At 34.7% G+C, this 19,119-nt stretch overlaps 1 protein-coding gene across 2 annotated transcripts in view; it reads left to right on the top strand.

Annotated features, from left to right (window-relative positions):
- Positions 1–19,119, top strand: part of LOC145252803 (cell division cycle and apoptosis regulator protein 1-like) — a 263,934-nt gene that overhangs the window by 206,088 nt on the left and 38,727 nt on the right. For both annotated transcript variants that reach the window (XM_080112760.1, XM_080112759.1), the window contains exons 7-11: positions 924–1,248; positions 1,625–1,919; positions 5,381–5,621; positions 13,335–13,627; positions 14,995–15,274. In XM_080112760.1, the coding sequence (XP_079968886.1) occupies positions 924–1,248; positions 1,625–1,919; positions 5,381–5,621; positions 13,335–13,627; positions 14,995–15,274 (1,434 nt within the window). The remainder of the gene's footprint in view (positions 1–923; positions 1,249–1,624; positions 1,920–5,380; positions 5,622–13,334; positions 13,628–14,994; positions 15,275–19,119) is intronic.

Here is a 19,119-nt window from a genome sequence, read left to right as displayed (position 1 = left end):
CGTTTTTTCTCAGAAAGAATTATGCCTGACAACCTAATGTTGGAAAAAATGAAATTGCATATTGTGTGCTTACCTTGGCCGCTATTTTGGAATTATATACTAGCTGAATGCCCAGTGTTGCCTGGTCATATAATATGCTTAAGCATGATATTGTAATTTATGCAGATTGCATATGAATTATTATAGAATTAATTTTCTATTGAATATTATATTTTATGAGGAATAATTTTCGTGGTAGACTATTTCACAAATAAAATCAAAAAAATAATAATGATGTCCTTCATCAAATTCCATCTGTGTTTGTTTGCAATGTCATGTCAGCAGATATTTGGGTTTGACGATCTTAAAAATAAGCTTTCTTCTCTTATAGAAAAAAAAAACTTTTACAGGGGAATATTTTACATTACACCGGTGTAACATCAAATGATAAAATCTGTGCAGCCTTTTGCCCTCCTCCTCATCACAACTGAAAGATCAGATTTTTTTTTTTTTTTTTTTTTTAATTTAGAAACAAAAACTTTGTTTTTCCAGGCCACCACTTATCTACGCCAAAAAGCCACTAGAGGATAAGGGTTAATGAATGTGAGGTGATAGTTTAGTAATCGTTACTGGGGTATATTGAGTAGAATTTGCATTATTTAAGGTGACAGCTCAACAAGAACTTGTTTAGATTAGATTTGAAAGCTGCCATATTGTAATCGGCCAGGAAGCAGGCCAGTGGAACAGTGTTCCATAGGTGGGCAGGTTGTATAATATTACATGACCTAAATTTTCCGAGGCCAAAAATTTAATACTCATCATAGCAGCCAAACTTATCTCAAACAACCTTGAATATCTTCTTTTTTTTTTTCCTTTCCAAGCTAAAAAAGTGTAAAGTGTAGGCTTGTATCAGTTTAATGAAATATTTATTTGTTATTCTTCAGAATGTTGCTTGTAACCAAATGAATCAAATGAACCAGGTGAACCAGGTGAATCAGGTGGCCAACAGTCAGACTCTGGTGATGAGCAACCCAACAATTGTTGGCTCCAACCCTATGGCTGTTGCCGGGACAGTTGTAACACCTACCATGGCTCACACACCTGTGATGGCTCCAAGTATTGCCCCACCTGTCACACCCAATATCACTCCATCCATTCCAGCCCCTGTGGCAGCACCACCACCCGTGCAACCTCCTGTAATAAACCAGCAACCGCCACCTTTGATGGCACAAATACGACAACCAGGACCTGCTCAACCACAACCACCACGTAAGTTGCTTTTATCATTATTCCGAGATTCTTTCCAGAAGTTTTTTTTTATGCGTTACTGGGTCTTGTAATTCATGTCTCAAGTACCTATCACTTGCAGCTTAGAGATACGGCATCTTCTGTAGTATAAAAGCTATTCCATGCAATCTGGAAGATCTAATTTTCTTTTCTGTTCCTAGTCCTCCAATTATGATAGGTATCACTGTTACTTTTGAAACTATGGATTCTTTTTATTTCAAATAACTTTGTATTTTTTAGCTATCATGATAAAGTATCTAGTTTGTATATGGGAGCGTGTTGATAACGAATTGACCATTTTATTTTATGTATTAGTGTTGTTGTATTCACAACTGATTTTCTGATGTTATTTGTTCAGCTTTGATCCAGCAAGGTGCACCTGTCCGAATGCCAATGCCATCACGTCGTAATACGATGGGAATGAGGTTTGACCGTGATCGAGAAAGAGAGCAGAGAGATAAAGAGAGGGAAATGAGAGAACGAGAGAGGCGAGAACAAAGGAGAGACAAGTTGTCCAACAAGCGTCCTAGATCCCCAAGTAATCATCGCTCACATTCCCCTGTTCAGAGAGCACGGAGTCCAAAGAGACGGCGAGGAAATCCACGGGTCGTGCCGAGATATGTTGTCCAAATACCAAAGTTGTCTCTTGAAACGTAAGTTTTGCTTTTTCTTTTTTTTTTTTTTTTTTTGTTTTTGCTTTTTTCTTTTCTTCTTCCTTTTCTTTTTTCTGTTTTTCTTCCGCTTTTCTTTTATTTCCTTTTCCTTTTATATCCTTTTTTCCCTTTCTTTAGTACTTCTACAGTTTAAATCCCATTTTTCCATGAGTCTCACTCGACAATGCAAAAAGAGACAGGAGTAAGCAACCGACACCAAATTGAAAGAAAAAAATTAGGAAAGGGAATAGTTTCATTGCACTTCAACAGGTTCTTGTGACAAGGAAGGAAAATGAAATGATTTCCTTCAACCGGCAAAAACTACTATCCCTAAGGAAATAGCAAGAAACTATAAGTTCCTCTTTCTCCAAAACAAGTGTAACCCTTACCACAATAAATATAAAATATACATATAAAATAACATTTATTTTCAAAAACATTTTTGCAGAAAATGCATTTTTTAAAAAAATGTCATCGGTTGCATACAAAAAAAATAAAAACTTTTCTTTGGAAAAAAACTCAAACTGTTAAAAAAAAAAAAAAAAAAAAATACACTTGTTCTTTGAAAACATCCCTCGTATGTTCATATCCCTTCTGCCGAAATATCTGACGGGGAAGTCGTCACCTACTTCTTTTTGGGGGCGATTCCATTCTTTTATTTTTGAAAATCAATGGAAGTGCTCAACAGTATAGCAGCTGTATCCAAACCAAACTACATTTTGATTCTTTTTTTTTAAGGAGTTGGGGGGGGGGGGTCCAACGCACAGGCTGCCAAAGTATCTGGTGAGGAAGTTGGGAAGTTGTCACCTTTTTTATGGGCGATTCCATTCTTTTGTTGGGGTTGCTCAATATCCTTAGTATAGCAGCTGTGTCCAAACCGAATTTCATGTCTACCTGGGCAACACCTGGTATCCATGATAGTCATAAATAAAGCAGTTTATTCTTTTTTCTTCTCTGGGTGTCTTTGCTTCTTAAAAAGTATCATTACAAGATACTGCATAACACTTTTTGTATTGCATGTAATGTTTTTTTTAATGTTTATGATATTGCGTGAAAGTGAAAGTTGTGACAGTGTTACGATGAAACTGATGATCATCATTGGTTGTTGTAAAGAAAGAGGAAATTTCACCTGCTCAGTTTATGAAAAAGGAATTTTTTTTGTGGTGCGTATAAGCATTGTGTACATAAGGAGTTTAAAGTTGAAAGGTTGAGAGAACTTTGTGTGTAACCATAAGACAATGGAGATGGATGAGGACTCAAATGTTGAGAAAAGTATATTTTGATGGTGAAGCTGTTGAGGCTATCGAAGATTTCTTATGTTGTTTGATGGTACAGGGTGGAATGATAAAGTTGTCATCCTAAATAAAACGACACTCGAGCTTTATTTTAAAACTTATATTGAGAAAATCAATTCAGGTAACTTGATTATGCAATAGAGCTGACATCTATTCAATATTGCTGCCTTCAGCTGCAATCACTGCCTCAAGACGCATCTGGAACTGGGAGCATGCCTTTTGCACAAGCGCCTGCAAGAGCTCGGTGAATACTTGGTGGATGGTGGTGATCAGGCTGGCTTTGGTGTTGTGCGAGGTCATGTTGGTGATGTTCTCGACGTATGATCAAATAAAGTAATCTAGCAGGTTCAGGTCGAGGGAGGAAGGGGGGGACAGTGAGAGAAAGGTACAAAGTCGTAGCACTCCTGCTAAAGCCAAGCCTGGGTCTCTTTGAACTTGTGGGCCGGCGCCGAGTCCTGCTGCCACACCCATGGTCTGCCAGCGGTCTCCTGATTGCACCAGGGGATCACTACACTCTTCAGCACATCCAGGTACGCTTTGATATTGGCTTTCAAGCAGACTTCAAAGATGCAAGGTGGCATGATGTGGCCACTTGAAACCACTCCAAAGACCATAACCGTGGCTGGAAACTTTATTTTCATCACCATGGGCATGTCTCTGTTATTCGTGGCAATCCAGCGATGCATTTTCAAAGTGCTGGCAATGGTCCTGTTGTCATAACTTGGATCGGTAGAAAGCATGAGTTGAACTGCGGTGCATCTCTGATCTCGTTCGTTGAACATTGTGTCACTTTCAGACATGATAGAAATTCCTATCGCTCTTGGGATTTGTACATAACTGGCTAACTAGTAGATGATCTGCAATAAAAAAGTAAACCAGTTTTCATCAAATGGAAATGGAATCATGTGATCTTTTCTAGGGTGATAATTTTTATCGTTCCATTATGTATTATGAGAGGGCATCTTCTGGTGATGAGACAATTCCAATATTTTCTCGATTCTGTACTAAATTCTCGATTCCGATACTTATAAATTTCAAAATATTTTACTATAAGTTATTTTCTCTAATTACTATACAAACATGTTTATGTGCAGATATTTTCATAAACGTAAAAATGGGGTGATATATAGATTTTAATTTTATTAATTTAAAATCAATAAATGCTTATCATTTTATTATTACTATCAGCAATGGGAAATTTTACTTTAAACAAAATCAAATAAAAATGATAAAAGAATCGTTTTGGCATAAGAAAATTTTCACTATTTTTTTCCAATTCCAATACCCTCAAATATTCTGATTTTTCCAATTCTTGATTCGGATTAATCATTCCAACTGTTAAGTGTTGAAACATTAGGTTGAACAAAGATGGCGGTCAAGAATCAGTGCAGTCCCGATACTGAGTGTAAAGTAATTGCCAGTAACAAAGATGGCAGCGAAGAATCAAATGCGGTTCATGACATAGCCAACGGCGAACTGATTGAATCCAAAATTTGACAATTTTTATATTAACTTTTAAAGATTTTCATTAGTTGATTACCACAACCGGTGGTTATAAAAACGATCGTCAAAATCATTGGTGTCATACCCCCATTAGGAGTCAAAAACATTTGACACCAACACTAGCATTTTCCTTATAAAAATGAATAGAATATTAAAATATGTTCTTTAGAACATTTTCGGATCAAGAAAATTCCACGTAGAAACCTATATAAGGATGCTACATTAGCAGTTGTTGAATTATTAAGTTGCTGACTTTCTGTTAAGAACTCCAATAATGTTTGTAGGATGAAAATCCAACCGAAAGAAACTCCTTGAAAGCCAATCACCACATCATTTGATGTATGTATGATGTAAGTCTTAAAGAGAGGCTGATCTGATAAGGATGATTGCAAAACAGGAGACTTGGTTAGTTTGCTTATATTGAAAGGATGGATGCAAAGTTTTTTGTTAGCAAGTGTATAACAGTTAAGATAACAGGGAAAGCCTAAGAAAACATGAGAAAATAGTAAAAATGCGTTCGCGATAAAAAGTGATAAAGATCTGGATAGAGACGGGTGAGTTTGGAAGTCAATTTCTTAATGCAGTTAAATGCATGTCAGCATGTAAAACAAACTTTAAACTCAATATGATGATTGCATTTTTTTTTTTTTTTTTTTTTTTCAGAAACGAAGCGAATGTCATTATTTTGAAGTCTCGTTACAGCAATCTGTATATTCCGAGCGACTTCTTCCAGGCCAACTTCACCTGGACATCTGCTTTCCCACTTTATCGTCCATTCCAGTTGGGTACTGACTGTACCTTTCATGTCATGCCCAAAGACACGGAACCCATCACTTTGAATGTGGCAGAGTCCAATATGCCTACATCAGAGCCGACGGATGCTGATCATTTGTATAGTGCCAAAGTAAGGAGAATGTAACCTTTTCTGGGTCGTCTTTTAAAAATTTGGATGAAGAATAAGTTGTTTTAACTTTTTTTTTTATAAAAGATGAAGACCGTTTGAAATATTAAAAAATATGCCTGTAATTTACATGTTTATCTGTTTTCTATAACGTTATTTTTTTTTTTCATTTCTCACATATGAAGAAATTGATCATTTTTAGCCGAGAAAAATACTTCAAATTACAAAAGTATACAAGGATTTTATCATAACATGCATTTTGGATCATTCTTATATATATATATATATATATATGTTGGAAGCATATCATCATCGAAGCAAGTCTGGTTAAATTTAAATATGACAAGTTTATTTTTGATTATGCATGTTAAAACTTTTGTAGGAAAAAAATAATTAATTTTTAGTGTTTTATTCAATAATTATCACCATAAAGATTAGAAGTAAAATTTTGAAAAATATACATGCAAAAAACACACACATATACACAAACACAGGAAGTAGTCACAAAATATTAATATAAAGAAGAGATGTAAAAAAAAAAAAAAATGTTCAATACTAAAGTAATGTAAGGGAGATAAATCCTATTTTAAGCTGCTAGGATTTACTTTGTTTGCATTATTTGAGATATTTAAAATTGTCACCAGACTTTGTATAGAACCATCCACATTTTTTTGGGGGGGAACCACTTCTAATCTCAGTCAGTGTAATTGATTGTCACAGACTAGACCTCAAGTTTGACAAAGTTTTCCTTTTTCTAGATGCATGTAATTAACAAAGACTGAGGATGCATCTCTCCTAGTGGTTTTAAATGCGACCCTAGATACTAACCTGAAAATTTTTACCAGTACAATGCATACAGAATCTAGTATTTTCAAATGGTACCCATCGGTGATCTACTGAGAACCGGTGTGTCAACATATATATGCTTCTAAACTAATCAAATAGAAAACAACCACTGTTATTCTTAATAAAATAAAAGGAAATCAAAAACATAAAACTAAACTATGGCTAACAAAATAATCCAATGGAATTGCAGAGGTATTTCAGCAAAAACCTAACAGCCAGCTGTGGTTCTCTCCAGAATGTGCTGCTGCCATTGCGCATAGAAATCACTTTTTCCATTGCTTCCAACGTAATAGATGTACGGAGACTAAAGCCGCTTTCAGAATGCCAGCAACCACTGTAAAAAAAAGTAATAAAGAACGCAAGAAAGTTGTATGCTCAGTCCGTCAAGTCCAAAGTAGCTGAGCAGCGGCTTGGTTCCCACCAGTTTTGGCAAATAGCAAACAGAATCCTGAACAGAAGCATGTGCTAACTCTTATAAATGAACCTGAGGTAATCTCGTCAGCATCAGACAAAGCCAAACTCTTTGCCAAGAACTTGCGACCAAGGCTGCCAACCTCCAATATTTCCTCCTGTATTAGAAAACATGCTATGTGATATACAAATATCTATATGTGATGTTGCCAAGCTAATCAAAAACCTTGATTCCAGTAAAGCAACCGGCCCTGACGGTATTCCAATTATAGTACTCAAAAAACTTCAACCAGAACTTGCGCCCATACTTACAAAACTGTTTAAACATTGTCTTAAGGAGAATTGCTTCCCGTCACCCTGGAAAATCTCATCAGTATGCCCCATATTTAAGAATTCAGGTGATCGCTCATCTTCCGCACAATACAGGCCAATAAGTCTCCTGTGCGTCATGAGTAAGTTGCTGGAATCTGTGTTAAATAGAAAAGTAATCAACCATCTTAGCAAAAATAACCATCTTAGTGACACGCAATATGGTTTCCGTTCTGCTAGATCTACAGCAGATGTGCTTACGGTTATATCTCATAGGATTAGCAAATCTCTCGATGGAGGCTACCTTTCTAGGGCAATTGCTCTTGACATATCAAAAGCCTTTGATAGAGTATAGCATAAAGGTTTACTTCACAAGATCTCTAGCTACGGTATAGCTGGAAATGTCTTCTCAATTATTAAATCATTTCTCTCTGATAGGTTCATAAGAGTAATGGTTGATGGGCAAAAATCAGAAGCTCTTAGTATTAATGCTGGAGTCCCTCAGGGATCCATCCTGGGCCCAACTCTTTTCCTGATCTACATTAATGATCTTCCAAATCCTATCCTTACATCATTCGTAGACATCTATGCTGATGACATTACTATCTACGGTAGCACATCTAAGACCGTAAACGACCAAGTTCTCTCTGATTCTCTCTTCTCTGATCTTGAGCAAGTGGTACAATAGGGAAAGAGGTGGCTTGTTACTTTTAATGCATCTAAAACCAAGCTTTTATCTTTACATCATCAATGCTCTGATCTCCATCTGGCATAAATTGAAATGAATGGCTCTCGTCTTGGGGAGGCCTCATCTTTTGACAAGCTTCTGGGCTTTACTCCTGATCTTAAATGGAACACATACATTAAATTCGTTGCCAAGGCCGCTGGAAAAATGGTGAGATCCTTTTATCGATCCAGTAGATATCTCACTGCTAATGCAATTCTCTATCTATATAATAGCCAGGTACGTCCAAGGATGGAGTACTGCTGCCACATCTGGGCAGGAGCTGCTAGAAAGGACTTGTCCTGCCTTGATAGAGTTCAAAATAGACTTCGTAGCCTTGTGGGGGATGTCCTATTCTCTTCCCTGCAACCTCTATCTAACAGAAGAGATGTTGCGAGTTTGTCTCTGCTTTATCGTTATTTTCATGGCAGGTGCTCGGCTGAGCTCCAGTCTATGGTCCTCCCTCGCCAAACTTTCACAAGAAACACCCGTCTAGCAGAAAACACTATCACTAGTTTCCCCCACTCTTTGTCTGTGCCTAAACCTAAGCATAGCTTCCATGAACAAAGCTTCTTTCTTAGAAGTGCACGCCTATGGAATTGTTTTCCGTTTTTCTGCTTTCCAGCTGACTACAATATGGTTGTCTTCAATCTTCAAGTCTAACGTAAACAAGTTTTTGATGAGCCGTTCCATATAAGTTAACAAATTTATCAAATCTCCATTACTAACGTTTACTATATTGCCCAATTTCTACTGTCCACTCTTTAACCCTTATCCTCAAGTGGCCTCTTGGCCTTGATAAGTGGTGATGCCTATGTAAAAAAAAAGGGGGGGGTGTTATAAAAGCCAACAAGAATGAATTACTTCTACTAATATTCAATCTCTGCCCTACTATAATATGCCTACAAGAGACTTTTTTAAAACCATCTGAAACTATCAATCTCTGTAACTTCACTGAATATAACCACACAACAAATAATCCAAATAGAGCTTGTGGAGGAACATCCATTCTCATCAGCAAAAACACAGCACAAAGCCAAATAAATCTACAAACTAATTTACAGGCAATTGCCACCACAACCACCCTACATAGAACAGTCACAATCTGCTCCATCTATCTACCCCCAAATGACCCTATAGATGAAACAAAGATAGAAAAACTTATCAACCAACTTCCCTGCCCCTTCATATTATTAGGTGACGTTAACAGTCATAATGTTAGTTGGGGATGTTCAGACACAGACAGAAAAGGAATCATTATAGAAAATATTATCAACAACAACCACCTATGCATATATAATAACAAAAAACCAACCTTTATTCACTCTGCTACAAACTCCTACTCAGCAATTGACCTCTCTATAAGTGATCCTAGTATCTTTATGCATTACAACTGGACAGTACACGAGGACACTTGTGGGAGCGACCACTTCTCAATAATATTAGAACACTTTGGTCCTGAAACAAACTCAAAAATTCCTCTTTGGAACCTTAAAAAAGGTAACTGGAATAAGTTCAAATCGTTATGCGAACACACTCTTACCTGGAAAACATGTGAAAGACCCAATCACTCACTTTGCAGATACCATCATCTCAATAGCTAAGGAATGCATACCGAAAACAAAGGTATCAACCAAGTATCATCGGCCCTGGTTTAATGATTGCAAAAAGGCTATCAGGCTACGGCGTGCTGCATTAAGAAAATTCAACAACCGACCAACTACTCAGAATTTAAACAACTTCAAAATATGCAGAGCTAAAGCACGGCGAACAATAAAAGAAGCCAAATGTGAATCATGGAAAAACTTTTTGCCCAAAATCAACAATAACACCAAAGACAAAACCATATGGAAAATGATACGGAAAATATCAGGAAAAAACACCAGTTCCCCTCTCAACCACCTCTGTATAAACAATAAAAAAAATAACCGAAAAAAAAGGACATAGCCAACATGCTTGCAGACACTATTGCAAATAATTCATCATCCAAAGATTACAATAAAAAATTCCAGACTATTAAACATAAATCAGAAAAAAACAAGCTACACTTTAAAAGTAATAATGAAGACGTTTATAATAAACTTTTTACCATTCAAGAACTAAAGGATTCATTAAAAAAGCCAATAACACAACTGAAGGACCAGATGAGATAACATGAATTTCTGAACCAACTACCAGATCAACCATTAAAGTACTTTCCATTCTTAATGACACCTAGATCAATGGCAACCTTCCAGCTATATGGAAACAAGCCACAGTCATTCCCATACTAAAACCAGGGAAGGATGCATCTGACCCCTCTAATTATCGCCCCATAGCTCTACCAATCTGTGTGTGTGCAAGACGATGGAGAGATTGATAAACACCAGACTAATGTGGTTTCTTGAAACAAATAAAATATTAACCAACCTTCAATGTGGTTTCCGAAAACAACGGAGCACTACAGACCACTTAATACAACTGGAAACCTTTATCAGAAATGCATTTATATAAAAAAAACAGCATATGACTGCTATATTCTTTGATCTGGAAAAAGCTTACGATACCACATGGCGGTATGGTATCCTGAAAGATCTCAAAGTGTAGGAACATGCCTCTCTGATATTAAGGAACAGGAAACGGAAGTACCACAGGGAAGTATTTTATCTGTAACATTGTTTAATCTAAAGGTTAACAATATTGTTAAATGCATAAACCAAGGTGTGGATTGCTCACTATATGTAGATGATTTTTTAATTGCATATAGCTCAAGGCATATCCATATAATTGAGCGTCAACTCCAACTATGCATAGACAAATTAAAAAAATGTACAACCGAAAACGGATTTAAGTTTTCCACTAATAAGACTAAATGTGTGCACTTTTGTCAGCTTAGAAAACTGCACCCAGATCCTCTCTTAAAACTAGATGATACCCAGATTCCTGTTGTCGACAAACATAAATTCTTAGGGTTAATATTAGACAAAACTCACATTCATCCCTCATATTAAACACTTAAAGAATAAATGCAAGAAAACCCTCCAGCTAATGCGAGTCATTGCCCACACAGACTGGGGAGCGGACAGACAAACCCTACTGAAACTATATAGATCACTAGTACGCTCAAAACTAGATTATGACAGCTTCATTTATGGCGCCATCAGAAAATCATATATAAAGATACTAGACACTGTTCAACATCAGGGCCTCATGCTTGTACTGGGAGCTTTCCGAACTTCTCCCACCGATAGTCTCTATACAGAAGCCAACAAACCGTCATTATCAATTCGGCGCAACAAATAAGCTTTACAGTACTTAACCAAAATTCTCTCTTGTCCAGACAATCCTGCCTATGATTGTATTGCAAACGCACTAGATTACAATCTCTACGATAGGAAAAAATCACAACCATCAAATCCAGCCTTCAATCCCAACTACCAAAACCTATTTGACCAAAAGGTAAAAGCTATAAAACCTTTTGGTCTTCGTATGAAACCATTAGTGGAAGATGCAGTTATCACAATCAGGAACATTCATGAGGTCAACCAACTAAACCTCCCACCCTGGCTACTAAAACAACCTCCCACCCTGGCTACTAAAACAACCTGAAATTATCTTTGAACTAAACAAGCTCCCAAAAAATCAAACTCATCCACTGAACTATCAAGAAAAACTATTTAACATTCAGGAAAAATACCCAAATCATCAGCATATCTATACAGATGGTTCTAAGGACGGCAACAGAACTGGATGCGGAATAATAGCCAATAGCACTACCTTGCAGAAGCGACTATCAGACTATGCTTCAATTTTTAGTGCTGAAGCCACAGCTATAGACCTGGCACTAGACCTCATTACTGACCTCACCTATAACAAATTTATAATTTTTTCAGACTCCCTATCAGTACTTGAATCTCTAAAGAACCAAAATTTAAATAACCCACTACTCATTAATCTATTACAAAAAATACATACTCTTTCACAAAATAAAAATATCAAATTCTGCTGGATACCCAGTCATTTTGGAATCCAAGGCAATGAAAAAGTCGATAGAGCTGCAAAAAATGCACTAAATCTTGATGTAAGTGATTTAAAAATTCCACACACGGACTAGAAACAACTAATTCATAGATTCATTATGAAGAAATGGCAAGAAAATGGAATAATTGTCAAAGCAACAAACTTTTTAAAATGAAACCAACAATAGAGAAATGTTTACCAAATTTCAGAAAATTGCGTAGAGAGGAAGTAGTTTTGTCCCGCATTCGCATAGGACATGCACACATAACCCACTCCTTTCTGCTAAAAAAAGAAGACCCTCCAGAATGTGTGGCATGTCAAGAACCCTTTACTGTAAAATACTTTCTTTTAGATTGTGGCGACCTCGAGCATATCCAGCAGAACCATTACAATGTTAACAATTTGAAAGAACTATTTAACAAAAGTCAATCCTAACAAAATACTAACATTTCTAAAAAAAAAAATGCCAATTTATACAAAAGAATATAATTTTACCCGATCCAACTTCACCCCCCCCCCCCCCAAAAAAAAAACACCACCACCTAATGACCCAAAAAGGCTGACTGAATAAGTTAAAATATCCAAAAAAAGAAAAAAATATGATGGACCTCGGCATTAAATAACCAAAAAAAAAAGGTTGATATGCCATAAAATCTAACCTATCTCATTACATCTTTTTATTTATTTTTTAACAACTTTTCTCCAAAAAAAATGCATTAATTTTTGCATTTTTTTTTTTGTACTTGTGCACTTATTGAACCCTGCTGAAATAATAGTGTTATTATTTCAAAAGCCATTCTTAACATGGAGAGAGGAGGGTGTTTTGTAACTATTCTGTACTTTCAGTTCACAAATTAATAGAAAAAAAATATTGTAAAACTAATTTAACTTGAAAATACTATTTAAAAATAGCACGGTTCAATAAGTGCACCACAAGCACCCATTTTTTTTATTTTTCATAAATTATACAAAAGAAATGACTGAAAAAAAAAATGACTGTGTACTTTGAGTATCATCTGCTCTTGCATATTTTACAACTTTTACAATTTTGTTTCTGAATTTTTAAGATAAGGATTAATTATTCATATTATTTGGATTTTTCGGACTACCGTTCCCATTTTTAGTGTTATTTGCACATTTCAGTCAATATAACCTCCGACCTTCTTCACATGTATCTGATCGAACTCTGAGATCTTTCATTTGAAATTCTGAGCAAATTCACAAATTCATCAGGAAAATTCCTGAGTTCAGCAAGATGCACCCAAAGAAGGTTGTGGGTTACAAAATGTCAAAGTAACACTCAAGATGAAAACAGTAGCTACAAAAAATTAAAAGGTGAATTTTAGATGTCAGTTTGAGAAAGTTACTTGATATGCAAGTATATGCAATACAACATTTAAACATTTTTTTTTTTTTTTTTTTCTTAGGTAATGTTATTATCAAGCCCCAAAATAGAGGAAATCTATCAAAAATGCTGCGGCCTGGGTGAAGATGTCTCAGATGGCTTCCGAGGTGAGCAAACTACATATCAGCACCCAACGCGCATGATACAGTTTCTTGTCGGACTGAAAGGCAAGAACGAGCCGATGGCAATTGGCGGGCCTTGGTCTCCTTCTCTTGACGGGCCCAACCCTGGTGAAGATCCAAAAGTCCTTATCAATACGGCTATCCGTAACACGAAGGCTCTAACCAATATTGATCTCAGCATGTGCACACAGTGGTGAGTGATTTCATCATCTGACATTAGCCCTTCTCCCCTCCTACTCTTCACCTCCCCCTCTCCATCTCCCGCTCCCCTTCCCACTCTCATCACCCCCTATCTCCACATTCCTTGCTTTTCTTTTATTTTCAGAAAGACTGGATCCAAGTATATTTTTATGATGTTTCTCTGCATTGCCAATTTACCATCTCCTTCCTCCCCTCCCTCCCCCCTCTCTCATTACCATGTTTGGTTTTACTTTATATAAACGTAAATGTTATTTATGTTCTGCTTTATTTGAAGAATTAGCAAATAAGTGGTTTAATTCCCATTTCTTTTTAAATGTTTTGTTTAGGCTCTTTGTGATATTCCTCTGCTTGATGTTGGTGGAATCTTGTTAAAATATATTTTACCGAATTTCAGTAGTAAAATAAAATAGTTAAGAAATTCAGCCACAGAATTCTTGAGAGATTTTTATATTTTAATTAAGGCTTTAGTAATTTGATCTATTACGAGTTGAAAATAAAAATTGTTTAATATATTGTGATGTTTTGCAAGACGAATCATTCATTTATCGAAAAATCTGTATTGCTATTCTTGTTCAGACCATTGTAATAAATTCGTATCATTACTCAGCCAGTTCAAAACAAGTGCAAATCTGAATTAATGGTTCAACTTTGACAAAAAAAGATTAAATTCAAAAGGCTGATATTTGAGATTATTTGGATCTTGTTCAGAATTTTCCCATATTAAAAAAAAATAAAGAAAAATCTTTGCCAGAAATATATTCCAAAAATTATGTAAATTGAGCAAGTAGTTTTATTTTTATAAATTCATTTTTAAGCAATTAATGGAAAATCATAGTTATTACAACAAAAATCTCACAAGTTTGAATTATTGGATTATCTCCATGTTTTTTGGGATTGTTTTACAAAACATCTGCACATAAAAAATTATTTTCTTTATAAAAATAAAATTACCTGATCAGTTTACATGATTTTTAGAATATGATATTTTAGTTTTTTCACAGTTACATACATTGAACATATTTTTCTTTGTTTTTGTTTTTTAGTACAGGGGGATTTTGGACAAATACCATTTATTCTAAATCTGATAGTTGCTATTTAAAAAAAAGAAAAAGAATGTTTATTGAAAATATTATGCAAAACATGATTTTTGTTTTTTCTTAGAGAAAAGTTTTTAAAATTTATCATTTGAATTAAACATAATCCTATTTTAATGACTTTCTTTTTTTGTCTTTGTATTTTTTTTTTTTTTTTGTTTTTGTCTTTTTGTTTTTCGCTCTGGCTGTCATTTACAGTCAGAAGTGTAACGTTCTTGGGCACTTTTTAGCAAAATCTTCTTTTTCATTAACCCCTTCCTGACAGGTATCGATTCGCAGAGATACGGTACGTTCGTCCCGAGGAGATGCACAAGGGCCGACTGGTGCCTGCTCGTGTTGAAACTGTCGTGCTTTTCTTACCAGATGTGTGGAGTATTCGTCCAACGTGCCTGGAGTGGGATGCCCTCAGGGGCGCCTACAAAACTCACCTGCAGAAGCGTCTGGCAGGCAGCAGCAACAGCTCCGGCAGCGGTGGGGGTGGCACTGGTGGGAGTAGTGGAGGAGGCGGCGCGGGAAATGACCGCAAGGATGACCCTACAACTCAGGCACTCAACCTTCTAATCCTTTTTATCTTTATTTCATGTTTGCATGCTTGTCTGCATAATGTGTATGTACATATATATATATATATATATACATACACATATACGTATATACTTACATATGTATGTGTGTGTATATATATGGACAGACATTTGTTTCTATATGTTATCAATTTCTGGATATAAATCTAAAAAAGTTAAAATCTAAATAACCTGCCCACGAACATTGCTTCCATCTTCCTTCTACAAATCAGATTCGTTTTATTTCTTTTATGAAGTATTTTAAACAAGATTGCAGTTTGAAATGAGATATTCACACTTAATTTGTTAACTATAAAAATATTTGTAATAACTACCTATCTGGCATTGCCTGGGATACAATGAAATCATTATAGTTTTTAATTTTACTTACAAGTTCAAGTTTTTATGGGGTGGGAAAGAAATAAAATAAAGGTAGACAACTCTTGTTATATTCTTTAATTAAAGATACAAGTTATCCTTCTTACTGATTTTTATTTTAGGTAATTATTTTAGAATGTTTCATTACCAGTTCTCAAGGTGGATAATTTTTTCAAAAAATTGTTGCGAAGTATGTTAACAATGACACCGTACAACACTAACAAATAAAAATTAGCCAGAAGCAAATTTTGATTCATCAGTTTAAATACTTGCAAAATTGAACCAGATAACTTTATATGTTAGATAACTTTATCGTTGTCGTAGATGTTTGCATGTATTGCATAAAATTGAATTTGGAAAGGCCCAATTTGATCAAGCACCATGTCCCAATCATCACTTCCATTCAGCCTCGATAATCAATGGGTACCCTCTGTGAGGGTAGTTGCGCATCTAATTGTGAAGCGAGGGTTACACAATCCCAATTGGTATTACTTGATTCTAGTTGCAAAGAGAAATCCAGGACCACTTAAAACAACGCAGAGAGCACATACAGCACCTGGTATTCCTAAATAGTCATCCATTTTAGTACTTTAATATTGCTAAACTTCATAGGAACCAGTGTGTGTGTCAAACGTGATTATGCCGTAATTGGTCACAATATTCCCTAAAAAAAATTTTTTTTGCATAATTTCAATTATGCATTTTAACTTTCTTTAATCCATCCATCCCTTCTGTAACTATTAAATATTAGAAGACAAGCTAATATATATATATATAGTTTATGAAATACAACCTAGCTTTGTTGGCTCACTATCACTTTGCAACATTTACTACTTGAAATATGGTATTTAAAACATTAATTTAAAACAAACATTTCATAACTTTTCAAACAAAAGTCAACCCTTTTTTTTTCATTTATTCATACAGATAGAAAATTATCTTTTTAAATGTGGCTGTAAAGAAAGGAAAAAGAAAAATCAATTTGCCTTTTCACTAACAATTTAGAAATGGTGTTGAAAATAAAGTCTTTTCCTCTAAAAGAACGAAAATTTGAACACGCTAAACATTTGCGTACTAAATAAAATAATATTGCAAGACAATTATTTGTTATATTAAAATCAAAGCCATTATTAAACTTCAAAAACAAGAATAGCAAATAGTTAATTAATAAAATGTCGATTTTCAAAACCAATATGCAAATTAGTTAACATTATAACTAGTGTTGGGACTAGTAATCAGAATCAGAACATCGCAACTTTTTGGGGTATCAGAATCGGAAACATTTCTGCCTATTTTCCAATGCCAAAAACGATTCTTTTAATTGTCTTTTTATTTAATTTTGTTTAAAACCGCATTTCTACTGTTGGTTAATAATGATAAAATGATAAATATTTATTGATTTTAAAAAAACCTATAAAACTGAAATTTATAGCTCATCTAGACAAGTGTATTTTTATGTTTGTGAAAATGTATGGACATGTAACGTGTTTTTATGGTAATCTGGAAAAATAACGACTCTATAGTTAAATATTAGGAGGTTTATAAAGAATCGGAATTAGGAATTGTATTGGAATCATCTCATCACTAATTATAACTGATGTTGTATATACCTAAATAGTATATCAAAACGATGGTGTGTCCACTGTATTAAAATGAAATAGAACTTTTGACTTTACTGTTAATGCAAGAAATGAACTCCACTTTCGGATTTATTCATTTAGACTAGTACTACGTATTAATGCAGTACATTATCAACATGAAATATAATTTTAAAAAATTTAAATTTCTGTAATTTTCATGGGCACGTTGTGAAATGAGAATAATATCTTTTTCTTTTTAAAGTTGGATAATGATTCTGCCAGCAAAAATATATATATATATATATATACATATAATCTCACTTGTTTGAGGTTTTATTTATTTTTTCCCAAATGCATTTTGTTTTTTGTTTTTTTTTTATGGCTCAGGCAACCCTAGACTAATTTCCCCTCAGAAAGGCTGACAAAGTTACCATTTGTTGGTTAGAAGAGTGGGAGTTTGACAACTAAACATCATCCACATTTGAGTATTCATGTGCAAATACATTTAAACGCATCCATTTGCATCCATGTTGACTTTTTGATCAAATTATTTTTCTAAATGCAAATGAAAGACGCTGTCTTTCTTTATAACTTTTTTTTTTTTTAATTCCTATTTTAGGCCGTTGTGTGAAGAAAACATTTGCATATAAGTTTTTTTGATGACAGTGCAGACAACATGCTTGTGATGTTCAGTTAATCCTGCTGGAGTCGCTAGATTCCTAAGAAAAAATTTTTTTTTTTTCTTTTTCTACTCCATCCTCTATACACACTTAATTCTGTTTAATTGATTTGTGATTATGTCTTATCGTTCTTTTGTTGTTAATTTCAGCTTTAGGACATTTTTTTCCCCTCCTCTAATTAGAGGTTCATAAAAGAAAGAAATGTTTTTGTATTGCTTCATATATATATATATATATATATATATATATATATAAAGTAATTTGTGTGTATGCATGTGTACATACAAATCTTGTTCATTTGAAAGAAGAAAGCAAATATTTTTTTCCTTCCCTTTAAATGAATTGTTTTGAGGGGACACTTTTTCTGTTTTTTTTTTTTTAGAAAAGATTGCAGCCTAAAACCATTTTGTGCGGTCAGCAGTTTTTCTAACGATGCCGCATCAAAGATGCATATCCGTTTCCTTTTAACTATTAATGTGCTTACATTTCATTCTAAAATCTTAATGGTTTAATAAACCAAAAAGATTATTTACTGCCTTTGATTACATTTCTTCTCATTCTGCAATTAAATTCTCTTTCCTATTAATTTTTCCTGGGTTAATTACATTTTAAAATGTTAAATTTTCAATTTAATTCTTAATTCAATAAAATATAATAAATCTAACACATCAACCACGTAAAACAAATCTAAAGTCCTCACTGTATAATTGAATGCATGTTGAAAATATGAACTTTATTCATCCGTTTATTTATATATCAAATACGTCAGATGACTCTATTGTTGGCATTGGTTTCCCCAGTATCATTCTAGATCACCAATAGCTATAGCTAATGATATATTACCTGAAAATACTTTGTTAAAACTCCTCCGCTTAACGTTCATAGGGAACATTAGTTGGAATAGATACATAGAGGGTATTGCCACAACTGCTGCGGGGAAGGTTATGCTAGAAAGTTACTTACGCCTGGAAGTATCCTGTACCAGCGTTCCCCCATGTATGGAGTATTGTTGTCACATTTGGACTGGTGCATCTGCTACCAGTCTCTCGCTCCTGGACAGGGTTCAAAAAAGAGTTGCAAATCTAATAGGTTATGAACTGTCAGCTAGGCTTCAGCCTCTCTCTCATCGATGAAATGTTGCATCCCTCTGCCTGTTCTACAATGGTAAATGCTTCAACAAACTACAGCC

This window comes from Euprymna scolopes, chromosome 29 (genome assembly GCF_053919585.1).
Source record: "Euprymna scolopes isolate OS-2025 chromosome 29, ASM5391958v1, whole genome shotgun sequence".
Lineage (NCBI taxonomy): Eukaryota > Metazoa > Mollusca > Cephalopoda > Sepiida > Sepiolidae > Euprymna > Euprymna scolopes.
The sequence above is the reverse complement of the archived record's forward strand: the minus strand, read 5'-3'. Positions and strand labels throughout refer to the sequence as shown.